Here is a 19748-nt window from a genome sequence, read left to right on the forward strand (position 1 = left end):
AGGAGCAGTTGGATGTAAGTTCTGTGGAAAGCATGATGGATCGGGATCTCATCCAAATGGGCTTTTATAAAAAATGACAAAGACACCAACATTTTTGGTTAATAGTGAGGTAGAGGGGCTCAGAAAGGAAAGGACAAGGCATCCTGACTCACGGGCAGCTGGTGTAGCCTACTGAGCAGAGCACTGTGCTTGGCCTTTGGGAGCAGAAGAGAGAACTATTTAAAGGCAAACAGTTCCTTGGGTCTCCCAGCGGGACAGCACTGGCTGGGTGGTTGGACATGGCATGGAGGCTGAGCATCAAACACCTGCGTGTCGTCACACGAGCAAGCTCTCCTTTGGGTGGGGATCTGCCGGCAGGGGGTTGTTGGACAGGCTCAGTGGAGGGTCCGTGCTCCACCAGGGTCAACTCAAAACCAGACCAGACAAAGTGAAGGAGGTTCCCTGGTGTTTCATAGACCCCAGCCATGGTTTCCTTGAAGGTAAGGACACGGACATTTCACCTTACGGTGCCAAAGCCAGACATCCGTATATTTATTTCATAAAACGTAAAAACATCAGATGAGTGTGACCTACCCTCATGCTGATGGCTAACTCAAAGAATAAGCAGGGTTTGAAATGCTCAGTTCCTCTCTACAGCAGTTAACAGGAGCAGTAACTTCTGAGGCCGTACTTCCCTCCCCGTCCGTTGATCATCTCAGCCTCCTGCTGTTATTACTCACTTGTGCAAGGTGCTACTGAGCCCTGCAGAAAAAATAGGAAATTTTGTACGTTTTAAGCTACTGTTTTTGTCTAAATCAGCCTCTTTCTAGAAGAGCAAACACAACTATTGAATTTCCCTAGCCCCCTCTCTTAAAAAAAAAAAAAACACTCAGGTAAAAAATACTAAAGCTATCCTCAGTTATTAGCCATTTTTCACTGACTGAAAAGAAGTTGCTAAAAATATGCATTGGTATTAATGCTGTAAACACCGCGAGGTTTGTACAAAAAATCCTGGCAGAAGAAGTGAAGACCAAATCCTGCACGTAAAAGAAACCATTTTTGCTGCTAACTGGCAGATTCTGTATGCAGCGTGCTTGGAAGGGCAATTAGCAGCGTTTTCCAGCAGCCCTCCTGCCAGAATAACACTTAATGATGTTAATAACCACGCAGGAAAGTGTTTGAGAACTGAAATACGACAAAGCAGCACGGATCCAGCCTCGTGTGTTTTGAATGCATCTACCGCTTTCGCTCCCGAGGCTCTCAGACAGCAGGTGTAATTAGGTTATTTGGACAGCGAGGGGACGAGAAGAAATAAGGGTAATGATATACTCTGAGCCAGTGTTTGTACAGAAGCACTCGGCAGCCAGGAGCACAGCCAGGTTTTTTTCAAAGGAGCTCAGCTCCCAGCAGCTCTGTCGGAGCCGTGGAGCCGCAGGGCATGTCTGCAGCGCATCGTGGTGGGGAAGCAGCCGGTGCGTGTACCTGAGGCAGCTTTCGGCTGCCTGGGCTCGAGAACCAGCGGCCGTGACGGCTCAGCAGCTCTGCAGCAGATCGCCAGCGTTGCCAGCTCCCTGCTGGTGCCCCAATCCTGGAAAAGCAGGTGCTGGGAGCTGGATTTTCAGGTGGGCTGTCTGAAGACAAACCCATCGTGGTAGCCGCCTTATGGTGCAGCATAGACTTGCTTGTGGAAGCATCAGCTGGCTGCAGGAGGGCTTCAAGGGCTCCACGAAGCTGCCCTGGCTGCATTTGAGCTACGTGGAGTGTGTGCTCTGCAGTGCCCTTGGCAGGGATGCTGTAGTGTGGGAAGGAGCCTGCACCCAGCCACAGAGAGAAAAACTCACACTGGAGGAAGAATATACACATGAGAATGATGTATACATTAATGAGTGTGTGGCTATTTACCTATAAAAATGCAAAGAGTCAGAGCTTCAGTGCAGGTAGACCCTTAGCCACCCTGAGCACCTACTGCACTGCCCAGGGAAGCAGCACAGCCCCTGCCTGCGCCATAGCCTGGTTTGCTTGGCCACTTGTGAATATCTCATGAATTAATAAGGCAGCCTGTATCCACGTTACACTGGGACTTGGGGAAGTCCAGACAGCTGTAGCTCAGAGCGAGCACAAATATTTAAAATACTTCATGTATTTGAATAGCTCTGCTGGTTTATGATGCTTTGCTGTAGCCATGTGCTTAAAAGTTCTCAATGTTTGAGCCTTTGGTTGTGTTTCATCTGTTAAGCTGAATTAATGCTTATTAGGTAGGTGCAGAATGGTTTGGGGACAGTTTTCCCCAAAAGAAGGTTGTCTGTAGCATGGAGGCAGATCTCTTTACTGCAGCACCCCATTTTCTGCTATGCTCCAAGTGGAAAAACAAATGTTCTTGACTAAATGTTAGTTGGCACAGCTCTCTTCCAGGAAAAAAAAAAAAGAGGCAGGCTAATTTCATTCCTTACCTAAGAGGCTCCAAAACAAAGTTACTACACTCCTCTGTTAATTAAAAACTTCATTTAACGAGCTGTCAGCTACAACAACTGGCTTCGCTTTGTGACCTTGCTGCTGCTCGTCAGCTCACAGGAGCCTGCAGGATGCGCTCGCAGGTTTCTAAAGCAAACACGCCACAATTGCTAGGCAGAGGTCAACTGTGCTAATGCAGTGATGTGTAATTTGCAGGACGAGCTTCCAACATGAAGTTTAAATAACGTTCTCCCTCTTTTCCCAGATCAGGTCATATTTATCTGAAATCTCATGAGATGATGCTCCATAGTGTCCATCATTTTAGTTGTTTCAGGGGAAAAGGCGGTTGGCTTTCTAAATCGTTGATTAAATTAGGAAGCCGTCTCTCTGAATTTGGTGTGGTCAGACTGGGGAGGTGCTTTTCCCACCAGGAAGGATCTCCCCGCGGGGATGATGGATTTACTCCTCGCCCCTAACACAAGGCAAGGTTTCTCCTGCTGGGTCTGGCTGTTAAATCTTCATCCTTTCCATTTGAAGAAGGGCATAGCTATCGGACTTTTCTGTTTTGTCTTGTGGGAGATACTGCTTGAGATATTGCTGCTGAAGCATTGCAGCTGACAGCTGAAACGCTACGTCTGAATTTATGTGCGAGGCAAGATGGATAACGCAGCCTCAGATTAAAACAGACATGCAGCGCAGCAGGGCAAGGGGGAGGCTTCTGAGGACTAATAGGAGGTGTCGTGCTGGTTTCTGAAAGGTCCTGGGTCTAATTCTGCATTGCTTCCAGGCTGGGCCTTTGTGGTATTCGTATGCTAGGATAAACCATAAGGAGGAACAGCAGTATTGCAGAATTATTACATCATCTATCAGGGAGTGTAATGATAGGACAAGGGTAACAGTTTTAAGTTAAAGAATGTAGGTTTAGGTTAGATATAAGGAAGAAATTCTTCACAGTGAGGGCAGTGAGGCCCTGGCGCAGGCTGCCCCAAGGAGCTGTGGCTGCCCCATCCCTGGCAGTGCCCAAGGCCAGGCTGGATGGGGCTGGGGGCGGCCTGAAATGCCACTGAAACTCATTCTTCTAAGAGAATTTAACTTTAGTTTACTCAAAGGTCCTTGGATAGAAATAGGTTTGAGGTCAAAGTCAGCATTGCTGCATCTTGGGTGCTGGTTTGTGGTCCCGTGCCACCCCTGCCCCGAGTGCTGCAGGGGGAGCAGCAGAGGGTCAGCTCTCCCAGGACCCAAACTCACTGAAGCAGTGAGGCCAGGTTTCCAGTTAGGCCTTGAAAAATGCAACGTGCTCCCCTGTCTGGCTCGATAGGCTGCAGGTGAAAGTCTTACATCCGCAGGTGGCTGTCCTGGGGGCACGAAGGGACTCAGCCCTTCTCCAGAGGGGCCTGACCAGGCTGTTATTCAGGGAAGGGGAGGGAAGCCACCTTGTCCCCTCTTCCTGAGGTTTTTACAAATCTCATTGAACCTTTGCATTACACCCGGGAGATGTGAGTATATATGGGACCCCAGCCCTAACCATTAGGCTGGGGGGACCTGAATTTCAAACGCCAGCCTTGAAGTTGACCCAGAGCCATGTCTGCTTAATCTGACCTGTGGGAGGCACACAGGGTTACACTGTCGAGGATAACCACATTTGTTTCTTAGCTTGTATGAACGGGGAGAGTCCACCTCCTCTTTCTCAATGAGGAGTTGTGTGATTTAATGGATATCTGATGACAGAAAAGTGTCTGATCCTGAAATACTGCTGGTGATTCTCTAACAGCCAACCCTGGGTATCTGCAGTTGTGCATCCTCTGCTCTACACCGAGCTCTAGTAATGAGCGACCTTTTTTATAACGACAAAATGTTTAATGTCACGGTAATTCATTTTAAATCTATATAAAAATCTTTCAGAAATGGAGCTGCAATTTTCCACAGGTCTGAGGAAATGCGTTCTCCTTTAAGTCTGTGGAAGTTAATTATTCAGTACCTTTGAAATTTAGACTCTGTATTTACCTTCTTAGAGCAATTAGGCAGAGAGAAGGAGTTTTTCAAGGAACAAAGTATGGAGGGATCCCTGACACTGCTTGGAGTTCCTTGGAGTCAAGACCCAGGATTTCAGACATGGTGCAAATACTTAGTTCTGTTGTTTGTCTTTGAAGTTTCTTAGAAGCTCTGTCTGGGCTCTTCAGATGAGGGACACACACACACACTTGCATTTCAGTGCTTAGATTTCAATTCAAATTGGTCAAATTGGTGGCTTTGCTCAATATTTGTCCTCTTGTATAGTTGAGCACAACGTCTTACAATTTCTTGGAGTCGTATCTCCCAAGTGGATGCCTTTCATTATGTTTTCCGCTTCTCCCAACAGTTCTTAACCACCTATTTAAGGGAAATGGGTAAGGCTTAAAGTCAGAGAAAGCAGCTAGTGACACTCATTGAAACCCCACACAGCGATAATCTCTTCCCGTGTAATGAAACTGCAGTGAGCTTTATGTCGCTTTGCTTTGTCTGTGCAGATAGTGGCAGCAATAATGGCAATCACAGGAATCGTAATGATGGCATATGCAGATGGTTTCCAGGGTGATTCAATTATCGGGGTAGCATATGCTGTTGGATCAGCCTCTACATCTGCATTATATAAGGTAAGTCACAACTGTTTATTAATATTCTTATTTCTATAACGTTGGATGTTAAAAAATGCACAAGTACAAAGTAAATCCCTATGAAGTAAGTACTTTAATTTATTCACCCCTCCCGCATCATTCGTGTTGTGCCCGGGCAATGTCACAACATCAGAAAATTTACTAGGAGGGCAATTAGTTTGGAGCTGCCAAATACTCAGCGTGCCTTTGCTTTATGAGCCTTTAATGAAATCTCCATTATTATGCTGCAAGGAGTTCGGTATCATGTTTTAATCATTTCCTGCCACCGCGGTTTATTGACACCGTTTCGAGCGGGCTTGCCATATGCAGCGGGAGGAGAGGGAGAATGCGGTGAGCGCCGCTCTCCTCCAGCGAGGACAGATGTCTCGTCCCCGGTCCGCAGTGCAGCTCTCTTGCATATTCTGCTCTCGTGCCAGGCCGGGAGCCCCTGGTGCAGCCTGTGCCTTGCAGACGTGCGGCGCTTTGCCCCCCTCTGCGTGAAAGCAGTGGCTGGCCTTGAAGGTGAAGGGTGGAGAAGGGAGGGATGTCTGACCTAGAGACAGGTTGGGCTAAAGGTGGCTGTGGTTATTGCCAGATCAGGGAGGGCAGAGTGTGTGTGAAGACGAGCAGAAGTTTAGACTTGATTGTAGCAGGATGAGAAGTTCCCTCCTGGTTTTAGATTTTGCTGTCTCTCTGATAAATTCATTGTGAGCATTCGTGAGTCCCTCAAAGTGTATGAATTTAGGGTTGTCTAGGGCAAATCCTCCACAAGGCTCGTGCTGCCTTGAAGCAACTCTGAAGCGAGTTTCTCCAGGCTAGACGTTCCTCTCACAGTCCCCCTCCGGTAACTTTCACTGCAAGGACCGCGTTGTCTTTGGCTTCATAATTACACTCACTCCTCTTGGCACTTCGTGCTAAGCTTTGTTGTACAGACTCAACCTTCCCCCTGTTAATAACAACACGGTACCTCTCGTTGTGCTAAAATGCAAGTAAGGCAGAAATCATCCCCAAATCTCCCTTGCAAAACTCTTCTTTAGTGAGAGCCTAGACTGTGGCACCCTGTCCTGGTCAGGGCTGGCCCTGTGCCCGGCTCTCCCTGAAGGAACAGAGGACCCTGTGCAGGAGGACTTTGCTCTCCAGGACAGATGTGAGCCTAAACCCTCCTCTTTGCTCTCCTTTGCAGGTTTTGTTCAAGATGTTTCTTGGCAGTGCAAACTTCGGGGAGGCCGCTCATTTTGTCTCCACCTTGGGCTTCTTCAATTTAATTTTCATCTCAGTTACCCCCATCATACTGTACTTTACCAAAGTGGAGTACTGGTCGCCGTTCTCTGCTGTGCCGTGGGGTTACCTGTGCGGAGTGGCTGGCCTCTGGTTAGGTATGCGATAACGTGTACTCATTTCTCTGTTTCCTCCTCCTGCCCGCGGTACCAGGTGAGCCTCAGACACAAACATTTCCCCCCATTTAAGCAGCAAAGCTCTCACAGTGAAATCTGGTCCCAGTGCAAATGGGTACTCCTTGATGAGTGAGTAACGATTTCATAGGAAGCCTTAACACAAACCTTAGTAGCAGAGAATAAACACGAAGCAGCCTTACTAATTGTCCACATCTCATCTTCGCGTTCCTATGGTGGTTTTATTGATATTTCCCTGTCTCTGGCACAGTCTGATCGCTATAGATCGAATTTCAAAGGGCTGCATGTACTCAAGCAGCTCCTGGTGTGTGCTGATGTGGACTGGTGTGCACACACCGATATGGGGACCTGCTGGGGTGGGACACTTTGTGTCTTTTCTTGCAGCCTCCATCTCCCCTCCTCTCTTCCACAGCACTTCTTTCAGAGCCCCAATGGCTATCCCGTAGCCAGGCAGAATAGCTATTGGATTCAGCCCAGGGTGTTTTAATTTAGACGTATAAGAACGTACTTCCCTTTACTAAAGTCTCTATTATTTCATAATTGAAGAGGTTTGCCTCCACTGCAAGTATATTAAATGGAAACAAAGAGGATGCTAGTGCCAGTACGTAGCCCATAGTGCAGCCATCCTACGGGGTGGCAGGACTGACGGCTGAGGTGTCGAGAGCAAGCCTTTGCCATTCCTTGAAGCTACTCTAACCTGAGCTGCAGCTTCTCTGTCAGCACCCAAGGGAAGAAATATAGGGATGACTTACCACCCAGAGTTCCGCCTGAAAATATAACCCCAGGCAGGAGGAAACAGCATTGTGGAGCAGACAGACCTGCTCCTTCCACACGGGACTGCCACCAGCAGAAGAGGAATGCCTAGGGAGTGCCACACTGCTCAGCACCACCCTTGGCTCTGAGAGCTTGCTGCTCCGTTACGGCAGCACCCTAAAGGATGGTATGAAAGGGAAGTTTTACAATTGGCTTTTGTTATCTCAAGAAAATTGAAGCTGGTTGGGAAGACTGTTACTAAAAACAAAACAAAGCACCCCATAAATCCATAAATTAAAGGCGTTGAGCATTTGTACTTCTCTCAGCGTTCAGCTTGCCTTCAACATGGCAGCAAAACCCTGGTCTCACTACAGCGTGCTTGGTTAACTTCACAGGGTGATTGTATTTACTGCCCATTAGAGCCTGGGTTCCCTGCTGCTATCACCCCATCATACTCACGGGGTCAGGGTGGAGGAAAAATGCCTCGCTCTAATGCTTTTCTGCATAATCATATATTATTTTTTCTGTTTTTTTCCCCAGCGTTCAACATTCTGGTTAATGTTGGCGTCGTGCTTACGTACCCCATCCTGATCTCTATCGGCACGGTGCTCAGCGTCCCTGGCAATGCAGGTAAAGTAATACGCTCCTTGGTTGAAAGAGAAACGTGGTGGCGCACAGCAGAGGCACTTTATTGTCTAAATGCTCAAAATCTGCTGCCACATATTTCACAAATGATTCCGTCTCATTCACCTTCCACAGCTGCTCCTGGTGATGGTGGGTGTTTCAGTTAGTAAAAGCCTTTTTTTAAATCCTTATTCTTTGCTGTGGAAGTGATGGGGTATGTCCATCCTGTGCACAGGAGAGGGCAGGCTGGTTGCCACTATGTCTGCTGAGACGTGGCAGGGGGAAGTGTGCCGCTGCTGTGGCTCAGTGCTGTGCTGGTGACCTGCCGTGCAGCACCAGGGCAGGGAGCGTATGTGGGATTTTTGGCCAAAGCTCGTTTTTCTTGAACAGCTGCTCTCTCTGCTCTTCTGATCTCCTCCTCCACCTCCCTGGCCTTGCAACTCGAAGTGTCTGAGCATGTTTTCAAATAGACAGCTATTTATAGGGGTGTGCAGGTCAGAGATGTGAAATGTGGTTGTCGGTACCTGGGTGAGGCTGCTGAAGGGCTCAGATGTGCTGTTACTGTGGCTTGTGGAGCTGGGAGGCTGGGCCTGGAGACATCATCTCCAGCTCTCTGACCTCCCTACTGCTGACCTCTGCAGCACAAGGAAGTGTTATGCTGATTCAGCCTGCTACAGATAAAGAGTTACCATAAAACACCTTCCCTCTCAGAGCAGAAATGGAAGCTTTGAGGCTAAATTGGCTTTTTGAAGCTCCCTTTTTTGAGGCCATGCCCTGAACCCTAGGAGCTGGTCGCTACAGGACTGGGGGCGATGTGGCCTGTATCACAGCCAGAGCACAACACACAGGTTTTTGCCAGGCTGCTCTGATGCTGTAGTTCACCCTGCTGCATTTTGATGGCCTTGTTGTTTCTCCTTCACAGCTGTAGATCTCCTGAAGCACAAAATGATCTTCAGTGTGGTGAGGCTGGGAGCCACCATCATCATTTGCATTGGGTTTCTGCTGATGCTGCTCCCCGAGGAGTGGGATGAAATCACCCTGAGGTTCATCAACAGCTTAAAGGAGAAGAAGAGCGAGGATCACGCCGACGACATCACAGACTCCAGCGTACACACGAGAAGCAGAAGTAGAGCTAACGGGACAGTGTCTATACCACTAGCTTAGGGCTGGTGGACTTGAACTGCACGTGGATGTATATTCTGTGAATATAGCTTAAATTTCCTCACTACTTGTATGCTTAACGATGACATTTACTCTGAGCTGGGGATGAACTGTAAGATAAGAGAAATACATCTATAATAAATGTTTACATTTATACAATTATCAAGGAAAGGGTGTAAATAACCACAATAAAATGTTTTCTAATAAAAACCATTTAAGCTCTTGTCTTACTGATCTGGTAGGTTTAAAATATGGATCAAGTCTACATCATTGGTCTTCTGGTGGCAAAAGTAGAGCTGTTCTCGAGGATACAAATTTTCAACATTTCCAGCTAAGTCTCAAAATTGAACACATGAATTTAGCTTCAAAATATACCAATCTTTCGGTAAGGCAGTGGGTTTGGAAAGCATCTCCAGACCTCTCACAGAAGTCTCGAGAAGCCATTTGTGAAGGAAACGATGTTCACATTGTTATTAGGGATTGTTATCAGAATAATTATCCCGTGTCACGCAAAGAATTAATCTTTCATTAGGTTACACTGTTGTGAAATATGTGATGAAAGCTACTCCACACAAAATAACAGACATGCTGCAGTGCTGTTTGCCCTCTGGTGCTGCACGCTCGTCTCCTCTCCGTTATCTGCTGTGCCTGCAGGCGGTGGAAATCAAAGGCTCGCTCCTGATGCCCGAATCGACATGACAGCCAGGACATTGTCAGGGACAGTGACATGGCCACGTGCTGCCGGGACACCTTCCCTCCCAGTCTGTTGGAAGCAAGAAATCCCTTAGTGAATGCAGCAGAAGAACCGACCCCGCTCAGGGCTCCCATGGCTGTGGGCGCCCAGCTGCAGACAGCCTGGGAAGCTCCCGGTGCCACCCCATGGCTTCACCCCCCGAAAGGGACCCAGCTCCCGCACCAGCCCAGCAGCAGCCAGAGCCACACCGAGCTGCACCTCCTTCCAGCAACCTCCTAGATTTGGGGTGCCTTTAGTAAAGCCAAAATAGCTTTATTTATTTATTTGTTCATTTTTTCCTTGCAGAAAAGCTGCGTTCCTGCCTGAACAACGAGCTTCTCATGAGAGATTGAGCACCCCAAATCACCGGCATCCCTGGGAAATGCCAGTTCCCATTTTCTAGAGCTTTTCATTTGGGCCAAACATATTTTTCTTAAGCTCCGCAGTGCAAAACCTTTCAAAAGCCAAAACAAACAAACCAGCCAAGCCAGCTCCTTCCCTAACTCACTGGGTAATTTAGGATGGCTGTTTTCTGTTGCAGCATTCCTAGGATCAGTCATGCAAGATGACTTATATTTGAGAGTGCTTGATATGCAGACAGAAACTTTTTTTTTCCTTTTTTTTTTTTTTTTTTTTTTTTTTAAGAAGAGTAGAAGCAACTGGAAAGAAGTGCAGATTGCTGAGCTCTACCAGCCTGCCCGGTGCTTGTGCTTTTGATTTCCAGCTAGGAGGGCTTTTTTGACAGTATTTCTGCCAGAAAAAAAATAAAAATAGATTAAGAAGGGGTTCATGATGAATAGTATTGGTTATATGATAGCAACAACAGTGTTTGTTATTAAATAAGAGCACAGCCAGCACGATGTACAAGAGTGCTGATTGCACTCTCACCTCTCAGTGGGCACATGTGGGCTTGTGAGTCGTGGGCCCCACATGAACCCCACAATTTAGGGGGACCCTGGCGGCATCGTGAGTTCAGGAGCAGCTGTGGCAGGGCTGTGGCAGGGCTGGGGCCGGAGGGTGGTGCAGAAATCACCCTGTCCCCATGGGCGTTAGGGCTTAATGCTGCTGCAAGTGCAGCCATTCGTGGCGATAATTACAAATGCAGCCTTTAATTTGACTCTCTTCTACCTGATGGTTTTTATCGTTAATGTTTGTCCATATAAACTGTTTGCTGCAACCAGCAGAGCTAACAAAATACTCATTTACATTGAAAACTAACAAAACACCATAGCTCAGGCTCTTTTATCATATGGCTACACAACAAGAGCTGGAAGAAACACCTGAACAAGCATCCCCCTTGTGCTAAACCCAGACATGTGAGGTCTGGGTACCCACATAGTCTTTTAAATGTCTCTTCTAGCATTTGAAGAGATGGGCTCAGAGCTTCATCCTCCGCTTTTGAAGAAGTCAGTTGTTAAAAATATCTTGAAAAAGTGACCCGTGCTGAACAGGCGATATGGATGGGACGATGAGGCTGAGAGCAAATACCACATGGCTGCTGGAGCACCACCCTGAGCCCATTTTGGAGCTGATATGTTCGTTTACACTAACAGAGAGCTTTAGAGATGTGTTTTACTGAAATTTTAGTTCCTGCCAAGCTGAACACATGGAGAACACAAACATTTCCTTTTAGTACGCATCGATGAGGACCTTTTGGCAAACACTCATGGCAGCATCCTCAGGCACAGGACTGGATCCTTCAAGGAACCTCATTGTGTATTCAGCAGGGAAAATAACGTGAAATCCCAGCATTTGAGTCAGTTTTCCCCTGCCTGAGACGTTTCACGGCAGAAGGTGTTACTGTGCCAGCCCGACAAGAGCAGGCTTGACGTGAGGCCTAGCACGTGAAGCAGCCCCGGTGTGTGCTAGCAGTCCATCCCTGGGGACCAGCGATGGCCCCAGCGGCCCAGCAGGCAAAAGCTGCAGCCATGGGGCTGGCAGGCACGGGGTGCAGGCCCCCAGCCCTCCCCTGGGGCCAGCCATTCTACCTGGGCACTATCCGGGGCTGAGGGTGGAAGCAGGGCAGCAGAAGGCTTTCGCCGCTCCTCTTACGAAGCGAGGAGGGTAATTGTTTTCTCTAGAGTGCAGCTCTGCCTTTCAACGAGAGAAATCTCATTAAAAACAAGAAATAAGACAATAAATTGAGGCTATTTTGCTGTTATTTTGGCCTTCTTCACCAGTGTGGATCCCAGCCAGTGAAACGATGCCGGGTTATTGTCCTCTCGTTGTTGCTTGATTTGTTCACACTTCCCCTAAACACACTGCAAATGTCATAAATGACAACAAGACTATTCGCAGAATTTCTCTCCCTCCTGCTTTACTTGCCAGGGATTTTCATGAACTCCAGGTAGTATTTTGGCAATAAAAGCACAAAGCACACTTATCTCACTGCGCACACTCACACCACCATCTGCTCCTCCGGGGACCTTTTGCCCAGCTTTTTCCTTTCAGACCGTAAGCTTCCCCCACCCCAGTCATGGTGACAAGACGTGATACTCTGAAGAGTGGCTCCTTTCCCTGTGGTTTCAGGCGAGATGTACGTTTTGGAACCAAACACACAGGACATGTGGCTGTGACATTAACTCAAAACACCTTTTCAAGGAGAAAACACCTTTTCAAGGCAGATGGGGGGGGGGAGCAGCCCATGGTTGCGGCTGTGCATGGGACAGGTGCCCTGTGCCAAATCCCCCCCCCATACAAACATTGAATTTCCTTCCAAAGGCTGAAGATTTAGCCAAAGAGCTGGTTGTAGAAATACCTCCAGGGCCGCCATCTGCAGTGGTACTGCTTGCTGAAAGTGACTTGCAGGTGAAAAGCAAAGCTTGGCGCTGCCTTCCCGGCCTGCTTGCGGCTCACCCGTCAGCAGTGGCCTCCTCCTGTCCCTGCTGGGACATGGCCGGGGCCGAGTCAATGTTTAACCCCCCTGGGAAGGACACAAAGGTGCATTCATCCGTGGGAGCCAGCCCCAGCCGGGCGGCCAGCAGGGAGCCCTGTGCTAGAGCACAAGGGTCTCTCTGCCTTCAGGGAGGGCACAGCACGAGGTTTCTTCCTTCTCCCAAAGCCCCCGCTCTGCACCATGGGCCTGAGCTCTTCCAAGGCGCACCCCAAGGTGACCAGGGTGGCACCGATGCTCTCCAGCGAGGACCTGCCCGCTCGCCCCATCCCACACCCTGCGGTGCTGGGGGGGCCCATCCTGCGCCCGCCGGCCGTGGGGGAGTGGGGAACCCCCACATTTCATGGGCAGCTCCCCCCTCTCCGCAACACCTCCTACGGGAGGGCCTCCACAGGTAAGGGGCAAGGGGGGAGGGGGGGTGGTCCTCGGGCTATCACAGCGTAACCCCATAACGTGGACCACTGGGCACATCTGTATTACTTTAATTGGAGTTAGATTCTGGGTAAGGTGCTCAGCAAGCAAAATTCAGCATTAAAATAAATTAGAGCCATGTCTCGCAGCAGGGTAACCCCACAAGGCACCAGTCCCGTAGCAGTGTGTGTCCATGCACGTGGTGCTCCAAACCTCCTGTACCCAAAACCTCCCCACAGGCAAGGGAAAAAAATCAGTAAATGCCATTTTCTTTTACCTGTTTCATTTTTAGAAGTGCGTTCTCAAACTACATGAGTGATGTATTAGCTCAGCCTGCTGTCTAACTAAACAAAGCCTCCGAGAGAATAGATATTGTTTATTTTACAAGGATTCAATTTGGCTAGTGTTAAATTCCTCTTCCTCCAGTGGGGGGCACCTGTTGTTCCTGAAGTGCAAGGTTAAAAAAAAAAAAAAAAAAAATCAAAATGGGCAATTTTTAGGAACGTTTCTCATCAACCCTAACGAAATGCCCTTTCCCCATATCCCCATGCCATTCCCCAGCCTCCACTCCAAATTCCTGAGTTTTATCCCCAGTTCCCTTCCCTGGGGCTCTGCCAGGTGAGAGCTCAATCACTGCTTTAAAATGGCACCCAAACACAATGAGGCAGGTTTGGGGGAGACAAGGAGGATTGAGAAATTGTAAAAGAAATAGCTACTGCCCAGGTGTTTATTTGTGCAAGCAAAAAAAAAAAAAAAAGGCAACAGCGTCCATCCAAGACCAACAGCGCAGAACAGATCCGGGCCCACTGCTCAGCCTCGTTAAAGCTCAGCTTTAATGACTAACAGGGGATTGCTGGTGTGCAGCACGTTTCCCCACACGTGCGTATTTTGGGCTGGTTTCCAAAAAAGATGAAGGGCTGGATGTCACCCACTTCTTCTGCAGCCAGTAAAAGTGCCAGGGATAGTTCTCAGTTCCACCTAGTAATAATAATAATAATAATAATAATAATAATAATAATAATAATAATAATAATAAATGTTATTAGTAGTAGTAATAATAATGTTATTAGTAGTAATAATAATAATGTCTCAGAGACTGAGCAGCAAGAAGGGACCTGAATCGCTGCTTGGACGAGGACACAGGAGACACGGAGGGTGGTTGTGGTCACGTATTGGGTATATAAGAGGTTGTAGAGGGAATAAGAGAGGTACGTGGCAGGCAGAGCTGTTAGCACCCACAGGCACGGATACATCCACATGTTATTTCTGCAGCTAACAATAATTTATGCCCAGTGTTATCGGAGTACACAGAGAGAGATGGGAGTGGGACATGCCAAACAAAAAACAGGGCAGAAAATTGTCACTGGGTACAACACTGGCCCCAAAGTGACTTCACCCTTGTCTTCTCCTTTTCTGACCTTGAAGGGCCCCTTTCCTTCGACACCGTGCCGGCAGATGAAGGCAGCAGCATCATCAAACTGCACCCGCCTCGGCGACCACAAGTAAGGGGTTTGAGGGGCTCCCCTGGCAGAGCCGTATTTTCCCCAGCTGGTCAACCCATTGCAGATCAAGTCCTTGGGTGAGCTTCTCACCTCCCTGCCCTGCTCTGAGACCCCTGTCACACCGATGATCCTAGTCGTCCCCGAGAGCTTCTCTGCTTTCCCAAAATTCATCGAGCAGTCCGCTGCACGTGTAGCACTAAGGTGACCCCCCCCCCCCCCCCCCCCCCCGAAGCAGGGGTGCTCTGCTCCAGCCTTCCTTGCTGGGATTAAAATACGCAGCCCTGGCCAACATGGGTGGCTCCGGGAGCACTGAAGGACACCAAGCACTGATGTCCTGAATTGGTGGGAGGATGAGGCAGTAATGAACCCAGCTACACCCTGTAAATTGCCAGGTGTAATCACAGCCTTGCTTAAAAATTTCTTAACCACATGTATTATTTATAGTCATTGATCTTATTTCTGTCCCAGCAGTATTTAAGTATTGTTAGGGCACTGGCAACACCCATTGCAGGACAAAAGCGCTGCTAATCCCACCCTGTGCTTTGGCCACTGCCACTACGGACCAGAGGGAACAGCCTCAAGTTGCGCCAGGGGAGGTTCAGGCTGGAAATGAGGAGACATTTCTGCTCAGCAAGAGCAGTCAGGCGTTGGGACGGGTTGCCCAGGGAGGTGGTGGCGTCACCGTCCCTGGGGGTGTTCAAGGGAAGGTTGGGCCTGGTGCTTAGGGACATGGTTTAGTGGTGACATTGGTAGTAGGGGGGTGGTTGGACCAGATGATCCTGGAGGTCTCTTCCAACCTTAATGATTCTGTGATTCTGTGATTCTAACTGCCAGCAGAAGCCCCTTTCCCTGCAGGAAGGCCTCCAAAGGCAGCGCAGAGCAGGATGGCATGGCCCTTGCAAGGACCATGTTCCAGCCCCTGACACAACTTTAGCCGACAGCCCAAAAATTTCCCTTCCCTGCAGGACTCGGTTTGCCTTCAGCCTCAGCGGTGTCTCTGAGTGATGCAGCTTGTGGTGTCACATGCTGCCATCTAGTGCCATTTCTTTCAGCTTCATACTCAGTTTTGTGCGCACAAAACCCAACCACAAGCCGTGAGCGCGGGTGGGGAGCAGGACGGGAGGAGCGAGTGCGGTGCAGCGCTGCGGGCACGCGAAGGTTTGCTCTAAATGCAGGTGAACAAGGGAGCAGCAGACAGCACCCCTTCCACTTCGGCTGGAGACACCAGCTTGGAGGTGACCTGCTGGTACAACCCAAAACAGGGCAGAGCAGAAGCATATATATATATATATAGGAAGCCACGTGGAAGCTTCCCATTGACTCTAGGGAGCCGGTTTGCTCTTAACTGGGTGTGTTGGGCTGAGCTGGGATTCCTCTCCAGCACTCCTTCACTGCTGCTGCCTTTTATGTCCTGCAATGATGCCTTCATTTACAGGATGCTTGAAAATGACAGCCCAGGCTTTGGCAGCAGTTCAGGGCGGCCAGCCAACAGCATGGCAACATTTGGAGGACGCCTGCTCATCCTCAGGGGGCTAATGATGCCCCGCATAAAGTGCAAGGCAGGGCTTGGGGATGGGGCCCTTGATGGAAACAGCCTCAAGTTGTGCCAGGGGAGGTTTAGGTTGGACATCAGGAAGAATTTCTTCATGGAAAGGGTGGTTGGGCACTGGAACAGGCTGCTCAGGGAGGTGGTGGAGTCCCCGTCCTGGTGGTGTTTAAGGGACGTGGGGACGTGGTGCTTAGGGGCATGGTTAGTGGAGGGCTTGGTAGTGTTAGGCTGATGGCTGGACTTGGGGTCTTAGGTAACTGGGATCTGGCCTTGTCCGACCTGCCAGGAGACATTTTATTAAATTACAATACCTGTGTGTGCTAAGCATTTGCTAAAGATGCCAATCTCCTTCCTGTATCCCAAGCAGCCAGGCCAGAACCAGAGCTGGAAAAATGTCAAGGTAGTTTCGCACCAGGTTTCATGCTGGCATGGAAGGAGGAATGCTGAACACTGTAAATATTGCACTTGCAGAGGCTTGAACCTGCCGGCCCTCCATGGGGGATTGCTCCTGCAAAGCCCTGGAGTCAGCACGACGTGGATGCAGCCCCAAAAGCCAAGGTGAGGACCAGGTGGGGCCTCACCGACCATGCGCAGCCTCCTCTCCCTGCAGGTCGCGATGTCGGCTCAGACAGCCCACAGCAGAAGCACCTCAGGGGGCAGAAGCACATGTTCACGGTTTTAATGAGGATTTTCCACCATGCCCCAGAGCTGCGAGATGAACTGCAAGCGCTAAGAAAACCTCCTCTGAATTGCTGCAAGTTGGCCGGGCAGGAAAATGCTCACTGCCTTCATCCGGGGAGCACCCGAGGGACCAGGCGTGGGTTTGGGAGCCCGTAGCTGTTTCTTTTCATTTCAGCACAGGCAGATGTCTTTATTTACGTTTTAAAATCCCTTCTAGGCTCTGGAGAAGAGCGGGCAGAGCCTGAGAGCCCTCCCTGGCAGGCGGCAGCACTTGCACAAGCTGCAGATGCTGGAGCTGACCCGCCAGCGCCGAGAGGTAACGTGGGGAGGGCTCTGGGGAGAGGCCCAGGCTCCGCGGGGTTTTCCCACCCCGGGGTCTCCCCCATGGGCGAGGAGGTCTCAATCCTGTGGCTGGGAAGTGTGGATGAGGCTGGGGAGCAGCCCCAGGGTGGTGGGTGCACCCACACCTCCCCGCTGGGCTGGGGAATGTCCCACACACGTAGGAGATGCTGGCACCGAGAGGCAGCCCCGGCTCCTGCTGATGCCCTGCTCCCTGTCCCCATGCCCACATCCTTCCTCCCCTCCAGAGATGCAGGAATACCCTCCTGCAGGCTCCTTCTCATTCTTTTTTTTATCCAGCGGAGTTCTTCCACCCACGAGGTTTTTCCCCCCTAGGAAAAGTTCAGTAATTACTTCTGATTTTTTTCAGCGCTCTGCCCTCGTTTGGCCGTAGCCCATGGAGAAACCACAAACCTCCATCCGGGTCATGTTCTGTCACGTACCCACGTTGGCAAATATGATTTTCCTTACCTAAGCTACCTGGCTGTGTAATTATTTTCAGTGCCAGCCCCCTAATGATATGCCGTGCCGAGCTGTTAAAACGTGTTTGCTCCTCTGCTGCTTGTGCTGACGACTCATTTGCAAACCCAGGCAGAGCTGAAGCGAAATCTCCACAGGGAGGCAAAAATCAATAAACAAAAAATCAAGGAATTCAGCCCGAAGAAAGTCCTTGACACTCGCCAGAGAGGTGACAGTACCGGCAGCCGAGACCTTGTCCCCGCTGAGCACAATCAGCATTTTAATGGAGACCCTGGTAAGCAGAATAGTTTCCCAAGGAGATGTAAAGCTCCCCAGCATCTTAAATACCACCAGAACAGTTTCCCCGTGGAAGCTGTGGAATAGCTATAGGGTCATAAAACCACAGGCTCCTGCAGGAGCCGGTTCCCACCAGCAGAAGATCCTCATCGTGTCCCATGTGTTCCCCATGTCCCTGCCCGGTGCCAGCACTGTGCCACGGGCTGCAGCCCACACGCGTGGGATGGGGATGTCACAAAATGTGCTGGATTCGTAGAATATCACAGAATATCATAGAATATCATAGAATATCACAGAATCATTAGTGGAAGAAACAGGATCAAGCAGCATCCTGTTGGATATTGGTGGCAAAGTCCTTAGCTGTCACCCTGTCCCCAGGACGGGGTTTCCCCGCACAGCACCGGCTCCGTCTCTGGCCAGAGGGCTTTGGGGTGGCCTCTCCTCATGCCAGGGGGTGAATGTCCATGCTAGGGGCTGAACCTTCCAGTAAGCCCTCTCCAGACCTGCAGCACCATGTCCCCAGGGTTGTCCAGGTCCCGTCTGAGCCACCACGTTTCTGTGCCGCAGCTCTCTTCTGCCTGGGGGTAAAAGCTACGTGAGAAGCTTGGTTGCAGGAGGGGCTTTGCAGGGCACAGTTCTCGTCCTGGAAAAAAACACTGGGGGGTTTCCCTTGTGGGAAGGCCACTGGGCAGGGTGTTCTCGTGGGACGGCTCTGCTGGACTTGCTGCCACGTGGAGGCACTGGACACGGTGCTCCCTGACACACACAGCAGGAATCTTCCAGCATCTCGGGCAGGAACGTGCTTCCTGGGATGCAACGTGGGGATCCAGCCACCCGCACCTGTGGGGCAGTGCTAAACCACACTGCCTCGCACCAGGCTTTCTAATGTTACCAAATATAATCCCAAATAGATTATGTCTGGCCTGCCCAGCCCTGGACGTGTGGTCTGGTCTTGCAGGGTTTTCTCAGGATCTTCTTTACACACCCCCAGCTGCCCGTAGCGATTGCCACATGAATCCCATGGGCTGGGGCATGGCTCTCAGCAGAATTCCAGTTATTTTTCATTTTCTCCACCAGGAAACAGAGGGGATGGAGGACTCTCAGGGCAGCACGATGGCAAGGTCGGGCTGTGGCTCTGCAGGGAGCCGCGCACCAGGGACCTGCTCTGGGACACCTCCAGCACCGACTCGGGGGGCTGCGAGAGGGAAGAGAGGAAACTTCACCGCAAACCTGCGCTGGTGAGGACCAGGACGGAGAGAGTTTCTCTCTTCGACGAGTTCTTCGATACAGATTTCTAGTGGCGTGCCTTGGGACGTGCTGAAGGACCAAGCCACGGTGCCAGGGTGCGGGCACGGCGTTTGCAGTCAGCAGCGGTGCTGTGCGCAGGGCGGGTGGACAGGGCCGCTGGAAACACGGAGGTGGTCGATGGGATCGGTAGTGACAGGTCTGGGTACGTGGCTGCATCTGAACAGCTGGGGAAAAACAGTTTGGACTGAGCAACAGTAACGTGGGGGCAGAGGGAGGAGGAGGAGGCTGGCAAAACAAACAAGCAGAAGCTGGAAAACGTTCCAGCAGAAGTTCCAGCTGGGATGAAATAGTTCCCTTGCCTTTGAGTTACTCGACCTTTCCGCCTAACTTCTTTTCAACCTTACATCCTTTTCTAAGCCACAGAAAAGCAGTTCAAAATGAAAGGTAGAATGATCGCTTTAGGAAGTCTTTCAAATAAATATTTTGGCATTTCTAAAATTCCGTTTTGATTTATTTTTTTTTTTGAGTTTCCTCTCCTCCCCTGCTCCAGGAAGAGAAATGTATGTATTTTCTTCAGTATTAACCTCCAGTTTTACGGATAATCTTCCAAAAAACACTGGTTT

General features: G+C 49.9%; 2 protein-coding genes across 3 annotated transcripts in view; both read left to right on the forward strand.

Annotated features, from left to right (window-relative positions):
- SLC35F4 (solute carrier family 35 member F4) overlaps window positions 1-9029 on the forward strand; it is a 108630-nt gene extending 99601 nt beyond the window's left edge. For both annotated transcript variants that reach the window (XM_035551313.1, XM_035551314.2), the window contains exons 5-8: window positions 4938-5063; window positions 6247-6439; window positions 7769-7858; window positions 8775-9029. In XM_035551313.1, coding sequence (XP_035407206.1) covers window positions 4938-5063; window positions 6247-6439; window positions 7769-7858; window positions 8775-9016 — 651 coding nt within the window. In that variant the 3' untranslated portion in view covers window positions 9017-9029. The remainder of the gene's footprint in view (window positions 1-4937; window positions 5064-6246; window positions 6440-7768; window positions 7859-8774) is intronic.
- Window positions 9030-12822: 3793 nt separating this feature from the next.
- CCDC198 (coiled-coil domain containing 198) lies at window positions 12823-19175 on the forward strand. Its single transcript, XM_035551465.2, has 6 exons — window positions 12823-13033; window positions 14476-14552; window positions 16573-16659; window positions 17000-17098; window positions 17713-17875; window positions 18955-19175. Exons 1-6 carry the CDS (start codon window positions 12823-12825, stop codon window positions 19173-19175), a joined length of 858 nt encoding a protein of 285 aa, XP_035407358.2.
- Window positions 19176-19748: the final 573 nt, after the last annotated feature.

This window comes from Cygnus atratus, chromosome 5 (assembly GCF_013377495.2).
Source record: "Cygnus atratus isolate AKBS03 ecotype Queensland, Australia chromosome 5, CAtr_DNAZoo_HiC_assembly, whole genome shotgun sequence".
In the NCBI taxonomy this organism is placed as follows: domain Eukaryota; kingdom Metazoa; phylum Chordata; class Aves; order Anseriformes; family Anatidae; genus Cygnus; species Cygnus atratus.

Bases quoted from the DNA above. Each gene is read 5' to 3' on its own strand.
- CCDC198 (XM_035551465.2), top strand. From the start codon at position 12,823: ATGGGCCTGAGCTCTTCCAAGGCGCACCCCAAGGTGACCAGGGTGGCA. The intron at 13,034-14,475 runs GTAAGGGGCAAG...CTGACCTTGAAG, and splicing joins CTACGGGAGGGCCTCCACAG to GGCCCCTTTCCTTCGACACC. The intron at 17,099-17,712 runs GTAACGTGGGGA...TTGCAAACCCAG, and splicing joins TGACCCGCCAGCGCCGAGAG to GCAGAGCTGAAGCGAAATCT.